The following is a 22,519-nucleotide window of genomic DNA, read 5'->3' on the forward strand; positions in this document are numbered from 1 at the left end:
TTATTTTGATGTAGTCCCATTAGTTCATTTTCTCTTTAGTTTCAAGTGCCCTAGGAGCTGTATTAGTGAAGAAATTGCTTCGGCATATGTCTGAGATTTTGTTGCCTTTGGATTCTCCTAGAATTTTTATGGTTTCCTGTTGTACATTTAAGTCCTTTATCCATTTTGAGTTTATTTTTGTGTATGGTGTAAGTTGGTGGTCTAGTTTCAATTTCTTGCATATATCTGTCCAATTTTCCCAACACCATTTATTGAAGAGACTATCTTGGCTCCATTGTATGTTCATGCCTCCTTTGTCAAATATTAATTGAGCATATTGGTTCGGGCGGATTTCTGGGCTCTCTATTCTATTCCATTGATCTATATGTTTGTTCTTGTGCCAGTACCAGTCAGTTTTGAGAACAGTGGCTTTGTAATACAGCTTGATATCTGGTATTGAGATCCCACCTACTTTGTTCTTTCTCAGGATTGCTGCAGCTATTCAGGGTCTTTTTGTATTCCAGATGAATTTTTGGAGAGTTCGTTCTAGATCTGTGAAGTATGCCATTGGTATTTTAACGGGAAGTGCATTGAATTTATAGATTGCTTTGGGTAGTATGGACATTTTAATGATGTTGATTCTACCAATCCATGAACACGGTATGTTCTTCCATCTGTTTATGTCTTCCTCTATCTCTTTTTTCAATGTCCTGTAGTTTTCTGAGTAGAGGTCTTTTACCTCTTTAGTTAAGTTTATTCCTAGGTAGCTTAATTTTTTTGGTGCGATGGTAAATGGGATTGTTTTTATAATCTCTCTTTCTGAAAGTTCATTATTGGTGTATAGAAATGCCTCAGATTTCTTGGCATTAATTTTGTATCCTGCTACTTTGCCAAATTCATGTATTAAGTCTAGTAGTTTTTTGATGGAGTCTCTAGGGTTTTGTATGTATAATATCATGTTTGCAAATAAGGACAGTTTTACTTCCTCTTTTCCAATTTGGATGCCTTTTATTTCTTCTTCTTGCCTAATTGCAATGGCTAATACTTCCAGTACTATGTTGAACAGGAGTGGTGAGAGTGGGCATCCCTGTCTTGTTCCTGTTCTTAGGGGAAATGGTGTTAGTTTTTGTCCATTGAGTATGATGTTGGCTGTGGGCCTGTCATATATGGCTTTTATTATGTTGAGGTATGATCCTTCTACTCCCACCATGCTGAGAGTTTTTATCAAAAATGGGTGTTGGATTTTGTCAAATGCTTTTTCTGCATCAATTGATATGACCATGTAGTTTTTTTCTTTCAATTTGTTTATGTGATGTATCATGTTTATTGATTTGCGTATATTGTACCATCCTTGCATCCCTGGAATAAATCCTACTTGGTCATGGTGTATGATCTTTCTGATGTACTGCTGGATCCGATTTGCTAAGATTTTGTTGAGGATTTTGGCATCTATGTTCATGAGGGATATTGGCCTGTAATTCTCTTTCATTGTGTTGTCTTTACTTGGTTTTGGTATTAGGGTGATGCTGGCTTCATAGAATGAGCTTGGAAGTGTTCCTTCCTCTTGAATTTTTTGTAGTAGTCTGAGGAGTGTAGGTTTTAGTTCTTCCTTGAATGTTTGGTAAAACTCCCCTGTGAAGCCGTCTGGTCCCTAGCTTTAGTTTGCTGGAAGCTTTTTGATGACTGCTTCGATTTCTTCCATAGTTATTGGCCTATTGAGATTTTTAGATTCTTCCTGATTGAGTTTTGGAATGTTGTATTTTTCTAGGAATTTGTCCATTTCCTGCAGGTTGTCTAGTTTGTTGGAGTAGAGCTGTCCATAGTATCTTTTAACAATCATTTGTATTTCTGTGGGGTCTGTTGTTATTTCGCCTCTATCGTTTCTGATTTGGTTTATTTGGGTCCTCTCTCTTTGCTTCTTGGTGAGCCTGGCTAGAGGTTTGTCAATCTTGTTTATCCTTTCAAAGAACCAGCTCTTGGTTTCATTGATTGTCTGTATTGTTTTTTTGGTCTCTATGTCATTTATTTCTGCTCTAATCTTTATTATCTCCTTCCTTCTGCTCACTCTGGGGTTTTCTTGTTGCTCTCTTTCGAACACAATTATATTGACGATATTAATAACCCCAAATAAAGGTGACCACTCGAATTAAGAGAATTAGGGGATAAGGAGGAAAGAAACGAAAAAGATAAAAGAGAAAAAGGAAAAGAAAAGAAAAGTAAGAAAAAAAAACAAAAAAGAAGTGCAAAAATGAAATTGGGAAAAAAAGAGCGAAAAGAGAGAATGAAGGAGAAGAGGGGAAGAGACTATTTGTATGAGGAGAAAACTCCGATAGAACTGCCACTAATCCCAACAAATTCTAGCAACAGAACCCTGGAGATGAATGCAATCTACAAACAACCAATGATATCAAGAGAGGCAAGGGAAAACAGAAGCACAAAAATAGCCGGGGGTTGGGGGAGGGGAAGGAGGGGAAAAACTAGCAGAAAAAAAGAAAAAGAAAAAGAAAAACAACCTCACAACCAGTCCTAAAAAAGAAAAAAAAAAACAAAACACAAAACAAAACGAGCAAAAAAAAAAAAACCCACAAACAAAAAAAACAATATATTCAACAATCAAGCAAACAGCAAGAAAACAATAGAAAGATAAGAGAAAAAAAATATTTGGATAGTGAGGAAGGATAAGGTATAGGTGTATAAGGATTTAGAGCGGTGGATTGGAAATAGGATATATAAGTAGGGTGAAATTAGACAGGGGGTAAAAAGACGGAATAGGGAAAATCTAAAGCAGGAATAGGGTAAGAGAAACAGGACACCATAAGGGGAAAAGTGAGGAAGAGGGTTTTAGCATAGAGGTAAAATTGAGGTAGGGAAAATTGATGCTAAAGGAACGATGAAAATAGAATGGAGAACACTACTCCCAAAATAAAAAAAAAAAAAGAGAGAGAAAATAAAATGGCGCTTTAAAAAATGGTAAAATGGTAGCAGTAATAATAATGGTTAAAAATAAAAATGTAGTAATTAAAAGGGTAAAATCAGGTGATGGAAAAAGAAGAAAAAGAAAAAAAATGGTTTCTTAGTTAAAAGGCTAAAAAAGAAAAAAAAGATTTGCAGTAGTAAAGGTCTTTTGGTTCTTCTACTCTTCAGCCTGGCTCGTCTTAGTCCTGCCAGGTATTCAGGAGAGTGTTGAATTTCCCTGCAGTACACTGTTCCTCCGTGTTGTAAATCACAGTCCTGATTTTAAAGCAGGCCGTATTTGTGATCCAGACTGCCTTAATTTGTGTTCACCTGAGAGGCGGTTTGTGGCTCAGCCTCTGGGTGGCAGTGTTTTGGTGTTGGTCTCTGAGGCTATGCGGCTTCTCTACCCAGCAGCAAGGGTTTATTTTTTTTCTATTGCACTTAAAACTGGTTTGGGGAGGGCAACTGCCCAGAGCTGGTTCTTAAATAAACGTTACCCTGCTCTATGTTGTTGGTGGGACTGAAAGTCCCTCTATAGGCCAGACCCTGGTAACTCCCAGGGACTAATCAGATTATTTTAATCCTTTATCTCGTACAGGGTGGAATCTGGGTGTGGCTGTGCTCCTAGCCTGGGGGGTGGAGGGAGGAATTCCACCCTCCGGAGAGAATGGCTGCCCCAGTCCTGGGCCCAGGGGTATCTCAGCACTCAATTCGCTGCCACCTCTCCGGGCCACCCCCTTCCTCAGCCTCTCCCCAGATTCCACTCGTCGGCACCTTCTCCCTCTCTTCAGCACAGGTGTCTGTATCCGAACTTGTCCTATGAGCAGGGTTCAGTGAAAACAAAGAAACAAATAAACGTCGGCCAGCCGCGGAAATGCTCCTCTCTTACCAGCACTGCATGATCTAGTCAGCTCCTCAAGCTGCCCCCTTTAGGCTCAGTCCTCCGTAATCACAGAATCCAAATCTCAAATACTCGGGCGCCAGGAATCCCGAGGAACTCCTTTCCACAGTCAGGGGCTGTGCCTGTCCCAAGAGATGCGGCTGTCTGCCACACGGTCTCCCTCCGACCCTCTGCGCTCAGAGTCTGGCAAAGTTTCCTGCCCAGATCCCTGGTTTTTTACCTTTCCAGGGGAGCTCTGCCCTTCCCGGCTGCAAACTGTCTCACCAGCTGAGTCTGTATTTTTTTTAAAATATATTTTTATTTATTTCAGAAACCAAGATGGTGGCATAGGTAAACACCGGAGATTGCTGCCTCGCACAACCACTTCAAGAATACAACTAAAAGACAGAAAGGGCATCATCCAGGACCACAGGAAGGCTGGCTGAGTGGAAGTACTACAACTAGTGTTATGGGGTAGGGGACTGAGTCATGAAAAAGTACGTTACAGAATGTTACAATGTTATAGAGTAAAGGGTTACGGAATGTGTTGAGGGGGGAAATGAGACATGAGAAATTGAATGTGCTCGGAGGGAGGGGGATGTATGAGGAAGAATTGTGTTGCCAGGATATGAGGATTGTGTATGTGCTGGGAGGAGGTACTGACGTATGGAGGGGGGTTGCAGGGTTAGGAACCATGGAAGAAAAATTGCTAGATTGTCTTAGACTAGTCAAGTGTGACTCTGTTTACCCCCCTTTTTGTGTTTATGAACTTTCTGTGAATTTCTAAGGTAACACTGTTTTGCTTCTAAGGTAACACTTTTGCTATAAAAATCATAATGCACACTTGCTCTTGGCCACATGCCGTGAGGCTTCCCAGAGGGGGAAGGTACGGGCTGTGGTCAGCTGGCCAGCTTAATAAAAGGCTATTAAATTTAAATTCGGAGTCGGTGGTCTACCTCGTTGAGCCAACCCATAACACTAGAAGGAAAGAGAAAAGCATACCGGGACTCAGAGGAGGTGCGGAAGTTAAGTGCACAGGTACGGAGTCGAACGCGGAAAGGGCTGGCGGCTGAGGACACGGTTGGCTTTTCAATCCGGAGGGAGTCTCAAACTCCCGACTGCTCTGAACTCCAGTTCCGGGCGAGTCTCTGGGGACCCTGACTCATACGGGGAGAGGTAGACTGTCTGGCATCGTTCGCATCTCGAGTGTGGCTTTCTCTCAGAGGTGCTAGCAGCGATTACCCGGACACTGAGACTCGGAGCCTCTTAGAGCTGGACTGACAATCAGCCATAGCTGTATGCTCCGCCCTATTGATCCCCTGGGACCCCGCCCCGCCCATGCTGTGCACAGAGGCTTTTGCAATCTGAAAATTAGCTAACAAACTTGCAGCTGGCCCAAGGCCCCAGGGCAACTTGCATTCCTTCACAGCTGAGCTCCTGCTGAGTAGCCTCATGCAAAGGCTAGATTAGCACCTCCTGAAAGATCCAGGAGCCAGTATACTCGGTGGTCAGAGTGGGACCATCCAGATTGCAACCCCTCAGACCCATAAGGGACTCACTCAGGGGGCAGACTCAGTGAGCACCAAATCCCCACTGAAGCAAGTCTTGCCACGGAGGGGTGTCTCCAGCACAGAAGTTCTCCCATTGCAGACACAATTGATTCTCACAGCCAACTGGCCTGGAGGTGAATTCCTCCCAGTGATACCTACAACAATCAAAGCTTAACTACAAGAAGACTGTGCACAAAGCCCACAAGGGGATGCACCAAGAGTGTCCACCTCAGGTAATTGGAGAGGCTGAGCCACTGGGCCCTATAAGACACGTAGCACAGAAAGCCACTCCATCAACACAGGGAAGCATAAAAAATGTGGAGACAAAGAAATAGGACACAAATGACAGAAATGGTGGAAAGGAAACTACTGGATATAGAGTTCAAAACCACACTTTTAAGGTTTTTCAAGAACTTTCTAGAAGCCGCCAATAAATTTAGTGAGACCCTCGAAAAGACTGATGAGACTGCTGATAAATGTAGTGAGAGCCTCAAGAAATCTAGTCAGATCCTCGATGTTATGATAAAGGACCAACTGGAAATTAAGCATACACTGACTGAAATGGAGGATATTATACAGACTCCCAACAGCAGACTAGAGAATCACCAAGAATCAAGTCAAAGATTTGAAATACGAAGAAGCAAAAAACACCCAACTGGAGAAGCAAAATGAAAAAGGAATCCAAAAATACAAAGATAGTGTAAGGAGCCTCTGGGACAGCTTTAAGCGTACCAACATCCGAATTATAGGGGTGCCAGAAGAAGAGAGAGAGCAAGACATTGAAAACCTATTTGAAAAAATAATGACAGAAAACTTCCCCCACCTGGTGAAAGAAATAGACTTACAAGTACAGGAAGTGCAGAGAACCCCAAACAAAAGGAATCCAAAGAGGACCACTCCAAGACTCATCATAATTAAAATGCCAAGAGCAAAAGTCAAAGAGAGAATCTTAAAAGCAGCAAGAGAAAGAAACTCAGTTACCTACAAGGGAGTACCCATACGACTGTCAGCTGATTTCTCAACAGAAGCTTTGCAGGCCAGAAGGGAGTGGCAAGATATATTCAAAGTGATGAATGCCAAGAACCTACAACAGCCGTGGGTAAACTACAGCCCGTGGGCCGGATCCGGCCTGTTTGAAATGAATAAAACTAAAAAAAAAAAAAAAAAAAAAAAGACCGTACCCTTTTATGTAATGATGTTTACTTTGAATTTATATTAGTTCACACAAACACTCCATCCATGCTTTTGTTCAGGCCCTCTGGTCCAGTTTAAGAACCCATTGTGGCCCTCGAGTCAAAAAGTTTGCCCACCCCTGACCTACAACCAAGACTACTTTATCCAGCAAAGCTATCATTCAGAATTGAAGGTCAGATAAAGAGCTTCACAGATAAGAAAAAGCTAAAGGAGTTCATCACCACCAAACCAGTATTATATGAAATGCTGAAAGGTATCCTTTAAGAAGAGGAAGAAGAAAAAGGTAAAGATACAAATTATGAACAACAAATACACATCTATCAACAAGTGAATCTAAAAATCAAGTGAATAAATAATCTGATGAACAGAATAAACTGGTGATTATAATAGAATCAGGGGCATAGAAAGGGAGTGGACTGACTATTTTTGGGGAGGAAAGGGATTCGGGGGATTCGGGAAGAGACTGGACAAAAATCGTGCACCTATGGATGAGGACAGTGGGTGGGGAGTGAGGGTGGCGGGTGGGGTGGGAACTGGGTGGAGGGGAGTTCTGGGGGGATAAAAAGAGGAACAAATGTAATAATCTGAACAATAAAGATTTAATTAAAAAATATTTTTATTTATTTCAGAGAGGGAGACAGGGAGAGAAATAGAAACATCAATGATGAGAAAGAATCATTCATTGGCTGCCTCCTCCATGCACCCTACTGGAGATAGAGCCCGAAACCCAGGCATATGCCCCTGACCGGAATCAAACCCATGACCCTTCAGTCCACAGGCCGACACTCTATGCACTGATTCACTGAGCCAAGTCGGCTAGAGCGCCAAGTGTATTCTTAATAAATGGGCTTGCTTTGCTTCTGCTTCTTGTCTTTATTCCTTCTGCTGTCTGCCATTTGTCTGTATTCCTTCTCACAAAATTAGCAAGAGCTGAGGAGGGGAGAGCCCATTGTCCCTTGATTCAGGAGGCAGTCTGGTAACACAACCAACAGAGTCACCTGACCGGGCCTCATTGGCTAATTTTCACAGTAATGATAACTATAAGCTTTTGAAAATCATCTCTAGTCCTCAATATTATGCTACTATCTCCTCAAACTTCTTACTGTCTCAGAAACAGATGTAGGCACATGATTCAGATTTTCCTTTCAGCTTCAGTTAAATTCTCAAATTCCTAATTTCATCCTAATATAAACAGGCTATATAATTCAACACTATAGAAGACTATTCCATTTCCGAAATTTTGTATTTCATGTTCTGTCTACAGTGTTCCCCTATTACCTTACACTGATGGCTATCTAACTTACATTATGCTATGAAATTGGGAGTTCTAAACTAGACGCAGTGGGGAACTTCAAAGCTTTGAAACAGAATAGATAAGGCCTGAAGTAATATAGCACTATTCTTTCTTCCAAACTTGACTGAGCTCTTTATTTCAACCTCTTATTCACTTTTATATCTTATGTAGCAAATTGTACATTGTGCATGTAAAGTGGCTAATAGCAACTCTTACTAGCTTCCAGCACTGAGCAGAGGTGAGCCAGGGGATCAAAGAAAAAAAAATGTCTCAATGTAAGCATTTTAAAGATGTAATATTTGAAATTGTGAGGTTTATGAAAAAAATTTCACTTGTTCTCAATGAGAAGAACAATAAATTGCCATTTCTTGAGGACTGTTACTTTGAATTGTCCTTTCTCATTTTTCCTAATGCCTTTACTCAGTGAAATTATAAGGATGGGAAACAAACACTGAGTATAGGTCACATCATTAGTGACCAATCCCATAGCAGGAGAGTGGGGGAGAGAAAATAGGACTTGCCTTTCTCATTCTGTGTACTGCCTTCCTTATTTATAGCGAGTACATTCTAATTTTACAATGTAAAGAAAAGATCTAGTTAAGAAAAAAACAAACACCTAAGTTATTCCCCTGCCAAGAAATATTTACTTTTATCATCTCCTGAATTTACAGTTGGTTTTTCCCCTCAACATTTTATTATCAAAAACTTCAGACATACCAAAAGTTGAAATTTACAGTGAACACCGATAAACCAAGCACCTAAATTTTGAATTTTTCACATTTAACTCATTACTATATGAAGGGTTTATGGTGCCTGATAGATATGCTGAAGAAATGCAAGAATTTGAGGATCTAATTTTATTTTTGATGGTCTTACCAAATTATTTAAGTACGCTCAACTACTTCATTACTTGGTTGACGTCATTACTTTTCTCAGACACTCAACAGTCTATTCTATATAATAAAAGGCTAATATGCAAATAGACCAAACTGTGGAACAACTGAACAACCGGTCACTGTGATATGTGCTGACACATGCATGTGGAAAATGGCAGGCATTGGCAGCAGTCGGGCAGAGTACAGAACATGGTGGGTGTTGGCCACAGCGGAATGGTAGAGGTGAGCAGGGGCACCAGACCAATGCGGGGTACTGGTCACTGTCATCGAGGCGAGCCTCTGTGGTTACTGAAAATTCTTTGCTCCTGCATGCCACAATCCTGCCCAGCAGTTGCACTTGCTGCTGGCGCCGGTGCTGCTAGCACCCGCAGCTGGCACTAGAGCTGCTGTTCACACCCACTGCCAGCACCCAGCGAGGGTCCCGATTGCTCAGCGCCATCAGCAGGTACAAGTGGCAGCTTCTGGCCCTGATCACCCATGAGGGCTTCTCCACACCCCCCCTACTCCTAAGGGGCGATCGGGGCAGCAGCCACCGCTTGCACCCACTGACAGCGCCAGCCCCGCTTGCACCTGCTGCTGGTGCCGGCCCCAATCGCTCCACACCGTCAGCGGGTGCCAGCACCTTCAGTGGGTGGGAGCAGTGGCAGTGGAAGCGGGACTGCCGGCAGACAGGGGACCGGGGGACGCGGTGGAAGGGGCCAGGCAGGGGCATGGAGGATGGGCCGAGACCTGCCCATGTGCCCACTACAGCCTTCGGCCCACAGTTCCTTTTAAAGTGCATGAATTTGTGCACTGGACCCTTAGTCTAATATAATCATGTAACAAATGTGTCATTCAATTAACTCTAAGCTTTAGTGAAATAACCAGGCCATTAACCTTTTGCAAAGGAACTTCAGAACAACCTGCTATATTTTCTAGAATATCCTCATAGGCCTCTGAGAGCAAACTAGATTTTTGGAAATATCCCAAAGGCTCATTCAGATCCAAGTCTAAGAGATTGAAATGATCACTGCAAAAAAAAAAAAACAACAAAAAACAAACAAACAAAAAAAAAACAAGCAAAAAAAGGGTTATAAATTAATGAGAATGATTTCCCTGGAAGATCCAACACAGGACTCACTTATAGTCAAATACTCTGAGTGTCAGCCCCACCAACAAGAACGTACCTTGTTCTGCTCATATGTCATTTTGTTTCCTAGGAAAAACCTTGACAGAAGCTAAAGTATACATAACAATTTAGCCCAGCTGGCATGGCTCAGTGGTTGAGCGTCAACCTATGAACCAGGAGGTCACGGTTCGATTCCTGGTCAGAGCATATGCATGGGTCGTGGGCTCTATCCCCAGTGTGGGGTGTGCAGGAGGAAGCCAATCAATGATTCTCTCTCATCCTTGATGTTTCTATTTCTCTCTCCCTCTTCCTTCCTCTCTGAAATCAATAAAAATATATACTTTTTAAAAAGAATTTAATATCTAATAAAAATTGGTATCAGAAAAATAGAGAATTACTAAATATACAGTGATGGGAACATTGATTGACCATCTGGGAAAATGAGATCCTTGCTTTTCATGAGTACTTCTCAGATTTCAAGCAGAAAATCTTCAGAGGAAAAAAATGCCACATTACCTAAAGGTTAACTTAATATATTTTTATTTTCATATTTCTTATATGTATACCAACATAAAAATAGGAACTTTATGCTTATAGTTCTCACAAAACAATAAAAGCTAAAATATTTACAAATTAAAAAACCAAAAAAATGCAAATTAACCACCTTAAACATTTATTTAACAAATAATGCTATTTTCCTAAAATAAAAGGATGTTTTACACAAAAGAAATAAATCACAAGTATTTGGTTTAATAGCAAAAATCTGTAGTTTCATATCTGACTCTATTTTTAGACTGCTGCTGAATGTTTTTACTTTAATAATAATGATGAGAACACTTGTTCACATAAGTATCTTGTTCAAACTGGTATTGATAAAGTTAAGCCTTTTTCTACCTCTTTCTGTGCTTTCTACTTAGAATAGAAAATTAACCAAACCTATCAAATGCCATTTTAAAAACGTGTGGATAGATTGAAAAAATTAACAACTGCGTTTACTGGAACCTGCATTAATTCCTATTGAATTAAAATACCTTTAGAATTTGGAAAACAAACATTCTTTACTATTTCTTTGCCATTATGCTTATTGCAAATGGACTATTGAGTTACTCTCTGTAGGAGCCTTAGAACACAATGGTATTGACTGTGAAGAACAGATCTCCTGTGAGTGAACATAAGATCCTATCAGGTATATCATGTGTACAGCAACAGCACGCTCTCATTGGTCTCATTCTCATGTTCTCTGTGTTCTACAGTTTCAATAGTTTTGTTTTTTTTCACATCAGATTTTAATTTTGAATACTTAAAACTATTGGTGATGTGGTTGTCACTTTCTTCGTGTTTACTAAGAATGTGTGATAAGTGCTGCCAATCTTTGCACCCATTCTCATTCTTCAATTGATTTTTTCCTCCCTCAAAGAGTTTGCAAAATAGACAAAACACAGAATCTTTTGAGGTTGAATAAAGCAACCAGGATCTAGAGGTTTTTTCACCATTTGGAAGAATTCGTGTATAATAAGATTCTGAAAACTTCCTCCCTGTATTGTCTTTTGGAAAGTTAAAATTTCTTACTTGAGGGGGAACATTTTCTATAAGAAAGTTCCGTTGTTTAATATTTAAAAATCGGGGCCATGTGCCTGGATCTGCAGAAAGCACAACTGCTTGAGTGGAGTCTTCAGATTTTTTATCTACCAGTTGCTCTTGAAATGTATTATCTATGATGGACACAGAAGCAGGTAAATTCATATCCTGTTTGGTTAGTGATGCATCTATCTTGCACTCTGCTGATACCTGTGGCTCTGAAGTCTTTTCCTTTTTTCTTGGTATTCCGTCTATTTTTTCCAAAAGTGTATTCAATGATCCATATAATTTCCTTTCATTTTCTTCTCTAATAGCATTTCTTTTTCTGTTTTCTGATATGGATATTTTCTTTGATTTTGCTTCCAACATCTAAGGAGAAACAGATTATATTTTTATCTTAGAATTAGTAACACTAAAAAAAAATAATGTATATACAAATGCCCAGTAAGCAACCAAAAGATGTTCATAATTAGTCATTGAAGAAGAAATACAAATAAAAACCACCACATTCTACTTCACGCCAACTAGGATGGTTACAATGAAAAGACAGGTGCTGGCAAGATGTTGAAAAACCGGAATCTTCCTATAGTGATGGAGGGAATGTAAAATGGTGTATCTGCTTGGAAAAACAGTCTGGAAATTACTCAAAATTAGAGTTATCATATAACCCAGCAATGCCAAAAAGAAAATATATGCCCACACAAAGACTTACACAAAATGTTCATAGCAATACTATTCATAATAGCCAAAAAGTAGAAATAATTCAAATGTCCATTACTGATGGATAAATTAAAATGTGGTATTATCCATACAATGAAACATTATCCTATATAATAAAAGGCTAATATGCAAATTGTCCCCTTCACCGGAAGTTTGACTGGGAATTTGACCAGGGGGTGGGGCCAGCCAGTCAACCTCCAGGCCAGCCCAGCCCAAATGGGGCCGATTGGGGCCAGCCAGATCCCACCCCTGCATGAATTTGTGCACCGGGCCTCTAGTTTGACAATAAAAAGTGAAGCCAAGATACGTACTACAACATGGCTGAACTTTGAAAACAGATGATAAGTATGTGAAAGCCAGTCACAAAGTACCACATATTGTATGATTCCATTTAATAAAAAGACACATTACCTACTTTGGACTCAATAAAATAAAAATGCAAAATAAAGAAAAAGAACAAAGATGTATACAATGGGAATTGAAGGCTTGATAGCTATAATAGTTTTATATATGTCATAACTTGAACAATTTATACAATGGAACTTAAGAAATTAAGAGTTGGTGTGTTCTCCCTGACCAGAGCAGGCCCAAACCTGCCCCTTCTGTCTCTTATTTCCCCACAGGCATGTATCTCCTAAACTCTAAGAAATCCGATGAGACTGACAACAAGAGGAGCAATGGGAAGTGGCAGTTTGTCCTGGGCTAAACCCTTAAACCTGTCCCCAAGGCTCCCTTTTCCCTCACTTTTCGAGTGAGCTGACAATAGCCCCACCTTGGCTCACTTCTCTTTTTTCATATAGAATATACGTATTTGTCCCAACATCATTAATCGAAAGAGTACTTATTCTTTGTTACCTTCTGCCTTTATCAAAAGTCTGGAAAAGAAAACCTGCACTCTTTTCTCTTTCCTTGACCTATACTGTACTTTCTTTACCCTAAGCTTTGAAATCGGGTAGTTTCACCCAACTTTCTTCTTTTTTCAATTTTTTTCTTGTTATCATTTTTCTTTTTATAACCTTACTGTGTTTTAAAATCAATTTATCACTCTAACTGGTTTTTCTCAGTGGATAGAGCAACGGCCTGCAGACTGAAGGGTCCCAGGTTCGATTCCGGTGAAGGGCACATGCTCTGGTGGCAAGCTCGATCCCCAGTGCGGGGGCGTGCGGGAGGCAGCCGATCAATGATTCTCTCTTATCATTGACATTTCTCCCTCTCCCTTCCTCTCTGAAATAAAAAACATATATGTAAAAAAATCAGTTTCTCAATTAAACATCCTACTGGGCTTTTAAAAAAAATATATTTTTTTTGATTTTTTTTTTTTTTTTTTTTTACAGGAAGGGAAACGGATAGAGAGTTAGAAACATCGATGAGAGAGAAACATCAATCAGTTGCTTCCTGTACACCCCTTACTGGGAATGTGCCCGCAACCAAGGTACATGTCCTTGACGGAAATTGAACCTGGGACCCTTCAGTCCACAGGCTGATGCTCTACCCACTGAGCAAACCGGTAAGGGCTGGACTTTTAAAAAAATCTTCACCCAAGGAGTGAGGATATTTTTTCCATTGCTTTTAGACAGAGTGAAAGGAAGGGAGGAGAGAGAGAGAGAGAGAGAAAGAAAGAAACATTCATATGACATCTATTGGTTGCCTCCCACAAGCACTCCAGAGGGTGTTGGGGGGGGGGGGGGGATTGGACCTACAATCCTCACACGTGCAGGCTGACACTAACTACTGAACTGGCTGGCCTGGGCTCTCCTGGGCTTTTGATTGTAATTACATTGAGTCTACTGCTCATTTGGAGAAAACTGACATCTTCATAGAATTGACATTTTCCAATCCATGAATATGGTATATCTCTCCATTTATTTAAAATTAATTTTATGTACTTAAAAGTCATTAAACCTGTTGCTATATTAACATGCCTTTTCTTTCAGTTTGCTGATGAAGTTCTTTTTTTTAATTTCCAGTAAAATGATTTTAAATATAATAATGTTACATGCAATAAACCTTAATATTTCAAGAAAATGATCTTAAATGTTACATGCAATAAACATTAATATCTGAAGAACAATAATTTTAAATATGACAATGTTACCTGCAATAAACACCAATTATCCAAGAAAAATGATCTTACATATAATAATAGTACATGCAATAAACATTAATATTTCAAAAATAAAAGGATTTTAAGTATAATAATATTACCAGAACTGTACTAACATAGTATGATATCACAAAAGTTGTAGGAAATATTAAAAATCTGCAAATAACAGGATTACTTCTATTATATTCTAGAATATTTCTCCCCCCTCTGGCTCTATGTTTGTTCATCAGTTTATGTTGTTCATTATATTCCACAAATGAGTGAGATCACATATTTATCTTTCTCCGACTGCCTTATTTCACTTAGCATGATGCTTTTAAAGTCTAGTTTTTTGGATATGAGTATTGCTACTCCAGTTTTTTTTCTTTTCCATTTGCATGGAAAATTTTTTCCATCCTTTCACTTGCATCCTGTGTGTGTCTTTTGTTTTGAGGTGGGTCTCTTGTAGACAGCATATTGTTGGGCCTTGTTTTTGTATCCATTCAGCTACCCTACATCTTTTGATTGGAGCATTTAATCTATTTACATTTAGGGTTATTATTATTATTATTATTTTTAGTATCTTATTTTATTTTATTTTTTTTAATTAAATTTTTATTGTTCAGATTATATTTGTTCCTCCCCCCCCCCATAACTCCCCTCCTTCCAGTTCCCGCCCCACCCTCCGCCCTCACTCCCCACCCACTGTCCTCATCCATAGGTGCACGATTTTTGTCCAGTCTCTTCCCGAATCTCCCATTCCCCTTTCCCCGCCTAGAATTGTCAGTCCATTCCCTTTCTATGTCCCTGATTCATTATAATCAGCAGTTCATTCTGTACATCAGATTATTTATTCACTTGATTCTTAGTGATTCACTTGTTGATTCACTTAGTGATTCACTTGTTGATAGATGCATGTTTGTTGTTCATAATTTGTATCTTTACCTTTTTCTTCTTCTTCCTCTTCTTAAAGGATACCTTTCAGTATTTCGTATAATACTGGTTTAGTGGTGATGAACTCCTTTAGCTTTTCCTTATCTGTGAAGCTCTTTATCTGACCTTCAATTCTGAATGATAGCTTTGCTGGATAAAGTAATCTTGGTTGTAGGTTCTTGGTATTCATCACTTTGAATATTTCTTGCCATTCCCTTCTGGCCTGCAAAGTTTCTGTTGAGAAATCAGCTGACAGTCGTATGGGTATTCCCTTGTAGGTAATTGAGTCTCTTTCTCTTGCTGCTTTTAAGATTCTCTCTTTGTCTTTTGCTCTTGGCATTTTAATAATGCTGTGTCTTGGTGTGGTCCTCTTTGGATTCCTTTTGTTTGGGGTTCTCTGCGCTTCTTGGACCTGTAAGTCCATTTCTTTCACCAGGTGGGGGAAGTTTTCTGTCATTATTTCTTCAAATAGGTTTTCAATATCTTGCTGTCTCTCATCTTCTGGCACTCCTATAATTCTGATATTAGTCCGCTTGAAGCTGTCCCAGAGGCTCCTTACACTATCTTCACACTTTCGGATTCTTTTTTCATTTTGCTTTTCCAGTTGGGTGTTTTTTGCTTCTTTGAATTTCAAATCTTTGGTTTGAGTCTTATGCTCCTCTGGTCTGCTATTGGGTATAATATTCTTTATTTCAGTCCCTGTATGCTTACTTTCTAATTTCTTTATCGTAGCATCGAGGGTCTCATTAGTTTTCGTGAGGCTCTGCTCAAGTTTATTGCAAGCCCTCAAAATTGCGATTTTTAGCTCCATATCCTCCATTTCTGTCATGTTTTTTTGTCTCCGCATCTTTTATGCTTTCTTGGTGCACCCCCTTGTGGTCTTTGTGCGCAGTCTTGTTCTAGTTATGCCTTAATTGTTGTAGTTAATACTAGAGGGATTTGACCACCAGGCCGACTGGCTGTGGGAATCAGCTGTGTGGAAAACCTCTGTCCTCTGGGAAGGTGCTAATCTAGCCTTTGCCTGAGGCGATTGGCAAATGGCTGTGCGCAGGGCTTGGGCGGGGCGGGATCAACAGGGCGGGGGGAGGGAGCAGCTATGGGTGCTCTCAGTCCGTCCCCAGGGGCTCTGCCTCTCTGTCCCAGCAACCGCTGCAAACCTCGGAGGGACCGTAGCCAGACAGTCCCGCTTCTCCTGTTTGATCTGGGTCCCTAGAGACTCGCCCGGATCTGTAGCCCAGAGTCTGAGACTCCCTCCTGATTGAAAACGACAACCGCGCCCTCAGCCACCAGCCCGCTTTGCGCTCGCACCACCGCACCACCGTACCTTTAAATTTTCCACACTGCGCCTCCTCTGAGCCTCGTAATGCTGTTGTTTTTCCTTCTAGTTGAAGAGTCTCTCCTCAGCCAGCCTTCCTGTGGTTCTGGTTGATGTCCGTTCCGTCTTTTAGTTGTATTGTGGTTGTTTGTGGCAGCAGTCTCCGGTGTTTACCTATGCCGCCATCTTCAATTCTCCTAGGGTTATTATTGAGAGGTACTTATTTGTAGCCATTTTAATTCTATATGGCTAGGTTTCTCTCTCTGTTTCTTCTCAGAAATCCCTTACAGCAGTCCCTTTAGCATTTTTTGTAATGCTGGTTTGGTGGTGGTGAACTCCATTAGCTTTTTTTTTTTTTTTTTTTTTTGTCTAGGAAGCTCAAGGGGACATTTCAAGTCAGAATCCTATTAGATTGAAGAGAGACTCTTCAATCAAATTTTATTTGTCTATTTTGAATGATAGCCTTGCTGGATATGGTAATCTTGGTCTCAGATCCTTGCTTTCCATTACCTTGAGTACTTCATGCCATTCCCTTCTGGCCTATAGAGTTTCTGATGAGAAATCAGGTGTCAGCCTTATGGGGACTCCTTTGTAGTTAACAGTTTTCTCTTGCTGCCTTTAAGATTCTTCCTTTAATTTCTGGCATTTTAATTATGATGTGTCTGGGCATGGGTCTGTTTAGGTTCTTCTTGTTTGGTTTCTCTGTGCCTCCTGAACTTGTGTGACTTTTTCCTTTACCAGGTTAGGGAAGTTTTCCACCATTATTTCTTCAAACACCTTCTCTATTCCTTTCTCCATTTCTCCCTCTTCAGGCACACCTACTATTCTAATATTGTTACGTTTCACATTGTCCCACAGCTCCCTGAAACTGTCTTCCAGTTTTTTAATTGCTTTTTCTAAAGGGTTCTGTAACTGAGTGATATTTTCAACTGTCTTCTAATTCACTGATTCGATCCTCAGCTGCCCCTAATGCTGTGTATTCCTTCCAATGTGTTCTTTGTGTTATGTCATTATCTCAGACTGTTCTTTTTTCATAGTTGTTATATCTTTTTTTTCATACTGTTGAGCATTTTTAACATCATTACTCTGAACTCTGTTTCAGATAATTTTTTAAAAATATATTTTATGGACTTTTCACAGAGAGGAGAGAGGGATAGAGAGTTAGAAACATCGATGAGAGAGAAACATCAATCAGCTGCCTCTTGCACGCCCCCTCCTGGAGATGTGCCCGCAACCAAGGTACATGCCCTTGACCGGAATCAAACCTGGGACCCTTGAGTCCGCAGGCCGACGCTCCATCTGCTGAGCCAAACCGGTTAGGGCTCAGAAAATTTCTTATCTCTGCTTCATTTCTCTCTTCGGGAGAAATGAAGGGAGGCGAGAGAGAGAGAAACATTCATATGACATCTATTGGTTGCCTCCCACAAACACTCCAGAGGGTGTTGGGGGGGTGGAGGTGGGGATTGGACCTACAATCCTCCCATGTGCAGGCTGACACTAACCACTGAACTGGCTGCCCTGGGCTCTCCTAGTTCTTTCATATGAAGGTTGTTTCTTTGTCTCCTCATTTGGTAGTCTTTTTTTTTTTTTTTTTTTAAATGTTTTATTGATTTTTTTTTTTTACAGAGAGGAAGGGAGAGAGATAGAGAGCCAGAAACATCAATGAGAGAGAAACATCGATCAGCTGCCTCCTGCACATCCCCCACCGGGGATGTGCCCGCAACCCAGGTACATGCCCCCGACCGGAATCGAACCCGGGACCCCTCAGTCCGCAGGCCGACGCTCCATCCACCGAGCCAAACCGGTTTTGGCCTCATTTGGTAGTCTGTTTGTGTTTGTGACTATGTTTTAGGTAGATCCTCTACACCTCTCAATCTCTAGTGCAGGACAGTGTTAAAGGCTGTTTCTGACTAATTGGATCAGGGAAAGACTCAAAGCCTCCAGAGACTGCCTCTGTCTACAGACTAATAGGATTCTGACTTGAAATGTCCCCAGTTAATTGTCCTCAGGTGTGGGGAGAGTTTTTTCAAAAGGGTGGGGCAGTTGCTTCTGCCTGGAGGCTAATTGTTACTTTAAAAAATATATATATATTTTATTGTTTTTTTACAGAGAAGAAGGGAGAGGGAAAGTTAGAAACATCGATGAGAGAGAAACATCGATCAGCTGCCTCCTGCACACTGGGGATGTGCCCATAACCAAAGTACATGCCCTTGACTGGAATCTAACCTGGTACCCTTCAGTCCCCAGGCCAACGCTCTATCCACTGAGCCAAAGCAGTTTGGGCTAATTGTTACTTTTAATCTCTTAAGAGGCCTCAGGGCAAGGTATTTTTCAATAGGGTATGTCGACAGTCTTCCCCTCCAGGCAAGGCAAGTGTCTGTGTGGGAAAAATGTCTTTTACTGTGTGAGGGAATGACTCAGCCCAGGAAACCTGGGGTGTCTGCATTCTGAGTTCTATCCCCCGAACCCCCAGTCCAGGGTTCTGGTCTCACAGCTCCAGTCCATTTCACCCTCGCTCCGCCAGAGGACAAGGTTGGTGGCTCCACTGGGAATTTTTGTGGGTTGGCCCTTTATGAGGGTGCCCAAACTTTCAGTTGCCACTCCCTGGCAGACAGCACCCCACTGCTCTTCAGTTAGATGTTATGTGGGTACCCTCCTCAGTTTGGTGCTCTCTGCTGGGGAGCCCAGCTTTGGGATTAGATCCCAGAGTTCTCAGTGCCTCCCCCTTTCCCCCCATCCCCACCTGAGATCTCTCTCCAGGACTTCAGTTGCTGTATCTGGGTGCCTGGCTAACCCTTTCATGCCTCTGTCCCTCCTACAAATCTTTATGCGGTCTCCACCTTAGGTCCATGGCTATCAGGGTTCTCTCATGTGAGTTTTCCCTCACTTCTTTACTATAACATTTCTAGAGGACAAAGCAGCCCCCTCTCAGCCTCTCTTTTTTTAAAAAATATTTTTTATTGATTTCAGAGAGGGAGAGGGCGAGAGAGATAAAAACATCCATGATGAGAGAGAATCATGGGTCGGCTGCCTCCTGCAGGCCCCACATTGAGGATCAAGCCTGCAACCCAGGCATGTGCCCTGAGCAGGAATCGATCCTCGGACCCTTCAGTCCACAGGCCGATGCTCTATACACTAGGGCGTGGTTGGCAAACCGCAGCTCACAAGCCACATGCGGCTCTTTGGCCCCTTCAGTGTGGCTCTTCCACAAAATAACACGTGCAGGCGCGCATGTACAGTGTGATTGAAACTTCGTGGCCCATGCACAGAAGTCGGTATTTTGTGGAAGAGCCAGTATTTTGTGGAAGAGCCACACTCAAGGGGCCAAAGAGCCGCATGTGGCTCGCGAGCTGCGGTTTGCCAAGCCTGTTTGCTGACCACTGCACTAGGGCAAACCGGCTAGGGCAGCTTTATTAATTTTTAATGGTGGTTTTTGGTTATGTATCTTATAATTATTACAACAATGTAGCCCATGTTCCCACTGGTGTGTAATTTTGACTAAGCCCTGAAGGGATATGCACATCATTTGTGTGCATCTCTCTCAGGCATGGACCCCAAGCATCTGGCTGCGGCAGCTGGACTTAGGAGGTGTCTTCCTAGAGGACTTCATCTCCCTTCAAGTCATGTTCGTCCACTGGGACCTGGACGCAAATCTGCTCCTTGAATGCTAAGGCCATGTTGTAGGGCTTCGCCTGCTGGTGCTGTTCACAGTGCCTCAGGGAGGCGTCATAGTAGCCCTGGCCTGCCGCAGCCGGTTGCATTGCTCATGGAACCCGAGACCTGGCATGAAGATGAGGTCCAGGTCGCCTGTTGACAAGGACTCCTCCCGAACCTCATCCTCACCGGGCTGATGAATATTCTAGGATGTTTTGGGAAGTGAAGCAATTTCCTCGGGTGATGCTAACTTCACCATGTCCATGTGATTGCTCTGGAACTGGAACCGTGGGATAAAGCAGGTTTTGCTGAGGTGGAAAATGTCCTTGATGATCTCGTCTGTCTTGATTTCATCTAGCATGCTCACGAAGATGGAAATTCTCTTGGACTTCTGATACTGACTGTGGGAAATCACCTGCTTCCGTCTCAGCACCTGCATTAGCCCCACGGAGGTGATCTGGTCCGCACAGGCCTCCACGGGAACAGGGCATCACCACTCCACCCTCTCACTGTCATCCTCACAGCCGGGAGCCCTCCCTCAGGGACCTCGAGCATTCAAGCCAGGCTCTTTCCTCTTGCTTCTTCAGTCCTAAGCCCTTTGTTATTTCACTGTCCCCAGTTTTTTTTTTCTAAATATATTTATGTTGATTTGAGAGAGGAAGGGAGAGTGAGAGGGAGAAACATCAATGATGAGAAAGAATCATTGATTGGCTGCCTCCTTCACGCCCCGCCCCCTCAAACCCCGCACTGAGGATCGAGCCCCTAAAGCAGGCATGTGCCTGACCAGGAATCGATCCATGATCACTTGATCCAGAGGTTGGCACTAACAGGCCACACTGGCCAGGCCAATATTCCCAGCTTTAATAAACAGATTCGCTCAAAAAACAAGGCCTGGCCAAGTGGCTTGCTTGGTTGGGCAACATCCCATGTACCATAAGGTTGCCAGTTCAATTCCAGGTCAGGTCACAAGCCAGGGTTGTGGGCTCAACACCCCTTCCCTAATAGATGTTTTGCTCTCACATCAATATTTTTCTCTCCCTGTCTCTTACTCTTTCTCTAAAAATTAATTTAAAAATCTTTTTAAAAAGTTGAAACAAACAAAAAACAGGAAGAGCTTTGTTCTCATATAATCCTGAAAGCAATGTGACAGCACTAAAGTAAAAAAAGCAGAAGTGCATCATGATGAAATCTGTACTTTAGAGAGATCACTCTGATTATAATATGGATTTGCAACTGTAAGGCACGCCAAGCATAAAGAGACAGAAAGCTGTGGTAATGCTGGCAAGAGGATGGAGGCTATGTCTAGGATGATAGGTGTAGAGGTAGGATAGAGTGGAGAGAGATTTAGAAAGCAAAATCTGTATTAGTTGGTAACTGAGTGAATCTGGAGACTGAGAATAGGGAAGTGTAGAGAATGGACCTAAGATGGGTTAGTAACATGACCCCATGACATGGTTTCAAAGAACTTCTGGCCAGAGAGGATCATGAATGTGTAATATTTGTCATAAATAATGACTCCCTCTATGCTCAGGCGTCTGACTAGATTATGGGATAATTTACTAACAAGGGAAAAAAACAAAAAAAACACAGTTTGGAGTTTCAGTTTTCGATAGAGTTTGAGATATATAAAACAGTCAAATGGAGATTACAGGTGGTCTGAAAGTGAAGAATTATGATCTTCAGATGTTTTGGAAGTCACCAAAATATATACTAATTAAAACTATGGGAGTGGAGAAGGCTATACTAAAATAGCACATAGAAAAATAAACAGCCCAGCAGGCATGGCTTAGTGGTTGAGCGTCGACCTATGAACCAGAAAGTCAGGTTTTGATTCTTGGTCAGGGTACATGCCTGGGTTGCAAGTTCAATTCCCATTGGGAGGCGTGCAGAAGGCAGCTGATCAATGATTCTCTCTCACTATTGATGTTTCTCTCTCTCCCTCCCTCCCTTTCCCTTCCTTGCTGAAATCAGTAAAAATATATTTTTAAAAAGAATGAAACAGAGGGAGAAACCAAGAAGGTGGCATAGGTTAACGCCGGAGTTTGCTGCCTCGAACAACCACCTCAAAAATACAACTAAAAGACGAACGGACATCATCCAGAACCACAGGAAGGCTGGCTGAGTGGCAGTTCTACAACTAGGAGGAAAGAGAATAGCATACCGAGACTCAGAGGAGACGCAGTGCTGAAGTGAAATACTAAGGTGCCGAATGCATGCAGAGCGGGCTGGCTGCTGAGGGCGTGGTTGTTGTTTTCAATCTGGAGGGAGTCTCAGGCTCTGAGCTCCAGTTCTGGGCGAGTCTCTAGGGACCCAGACTCATACAGGAGAAGCGGGACTGTCTGGCATCGCTCAGAACCCTAGGGCAGCTTTCTCTCCGTGA

General features: G+C 41.8%; 1 protein-coding gene and 1 pseudogene across 1 annotated transcript in view; both read right to left on the reverse strand.

Moving 5' to 3' along the window:
- Positions 1 to 10,437: 10,437 nt before the first annotated feature.
- The window catches only part of ZMYM5 (zinc finger MYM-type containing 5), a 60,317-nt gene continuing 48,235 nt past the window's right edge, over positions 10,438 to 22,519 (reverse strand). The window contains exon 10 of the mRNA XM_070408742.1: positions 10,438 to 11,803. Coding sequence (XP_070264843.1) covers positions 11,048 to 11,803 — 756 coding nt within the window. The 3' untranslated portion in view covers positions 10,438 to 11,047. The remainder of the gene's footprint in view (positions 11,804 to 22,519) is intronic.
- LOC139005193 (5-formyltetrahydrofolate cyclo-ligase pseudogene) lies at positions 19,788 to 20,926 on the reverse strand (annotated as a pseudogene).

The sequence above is a fragment of the Myotis yumanensis genome, unplaced genomic scaffold (assembly GCF_028538775.1).
Source record: "Myotis yumanensis isolate MYYU_CA2020_CCGP unplaced genomic scaffold, mMyoYum1.0.hap1 SCAF_3, whole genome shotgun sequence".
In the NCBI taxonomy this organism is placed as follows: Eukaryota; Metazoa; Chordata; class Mammalia; order Chiroptera; family Vespertilionidae; genus Myotis; species Myotis yumanensis.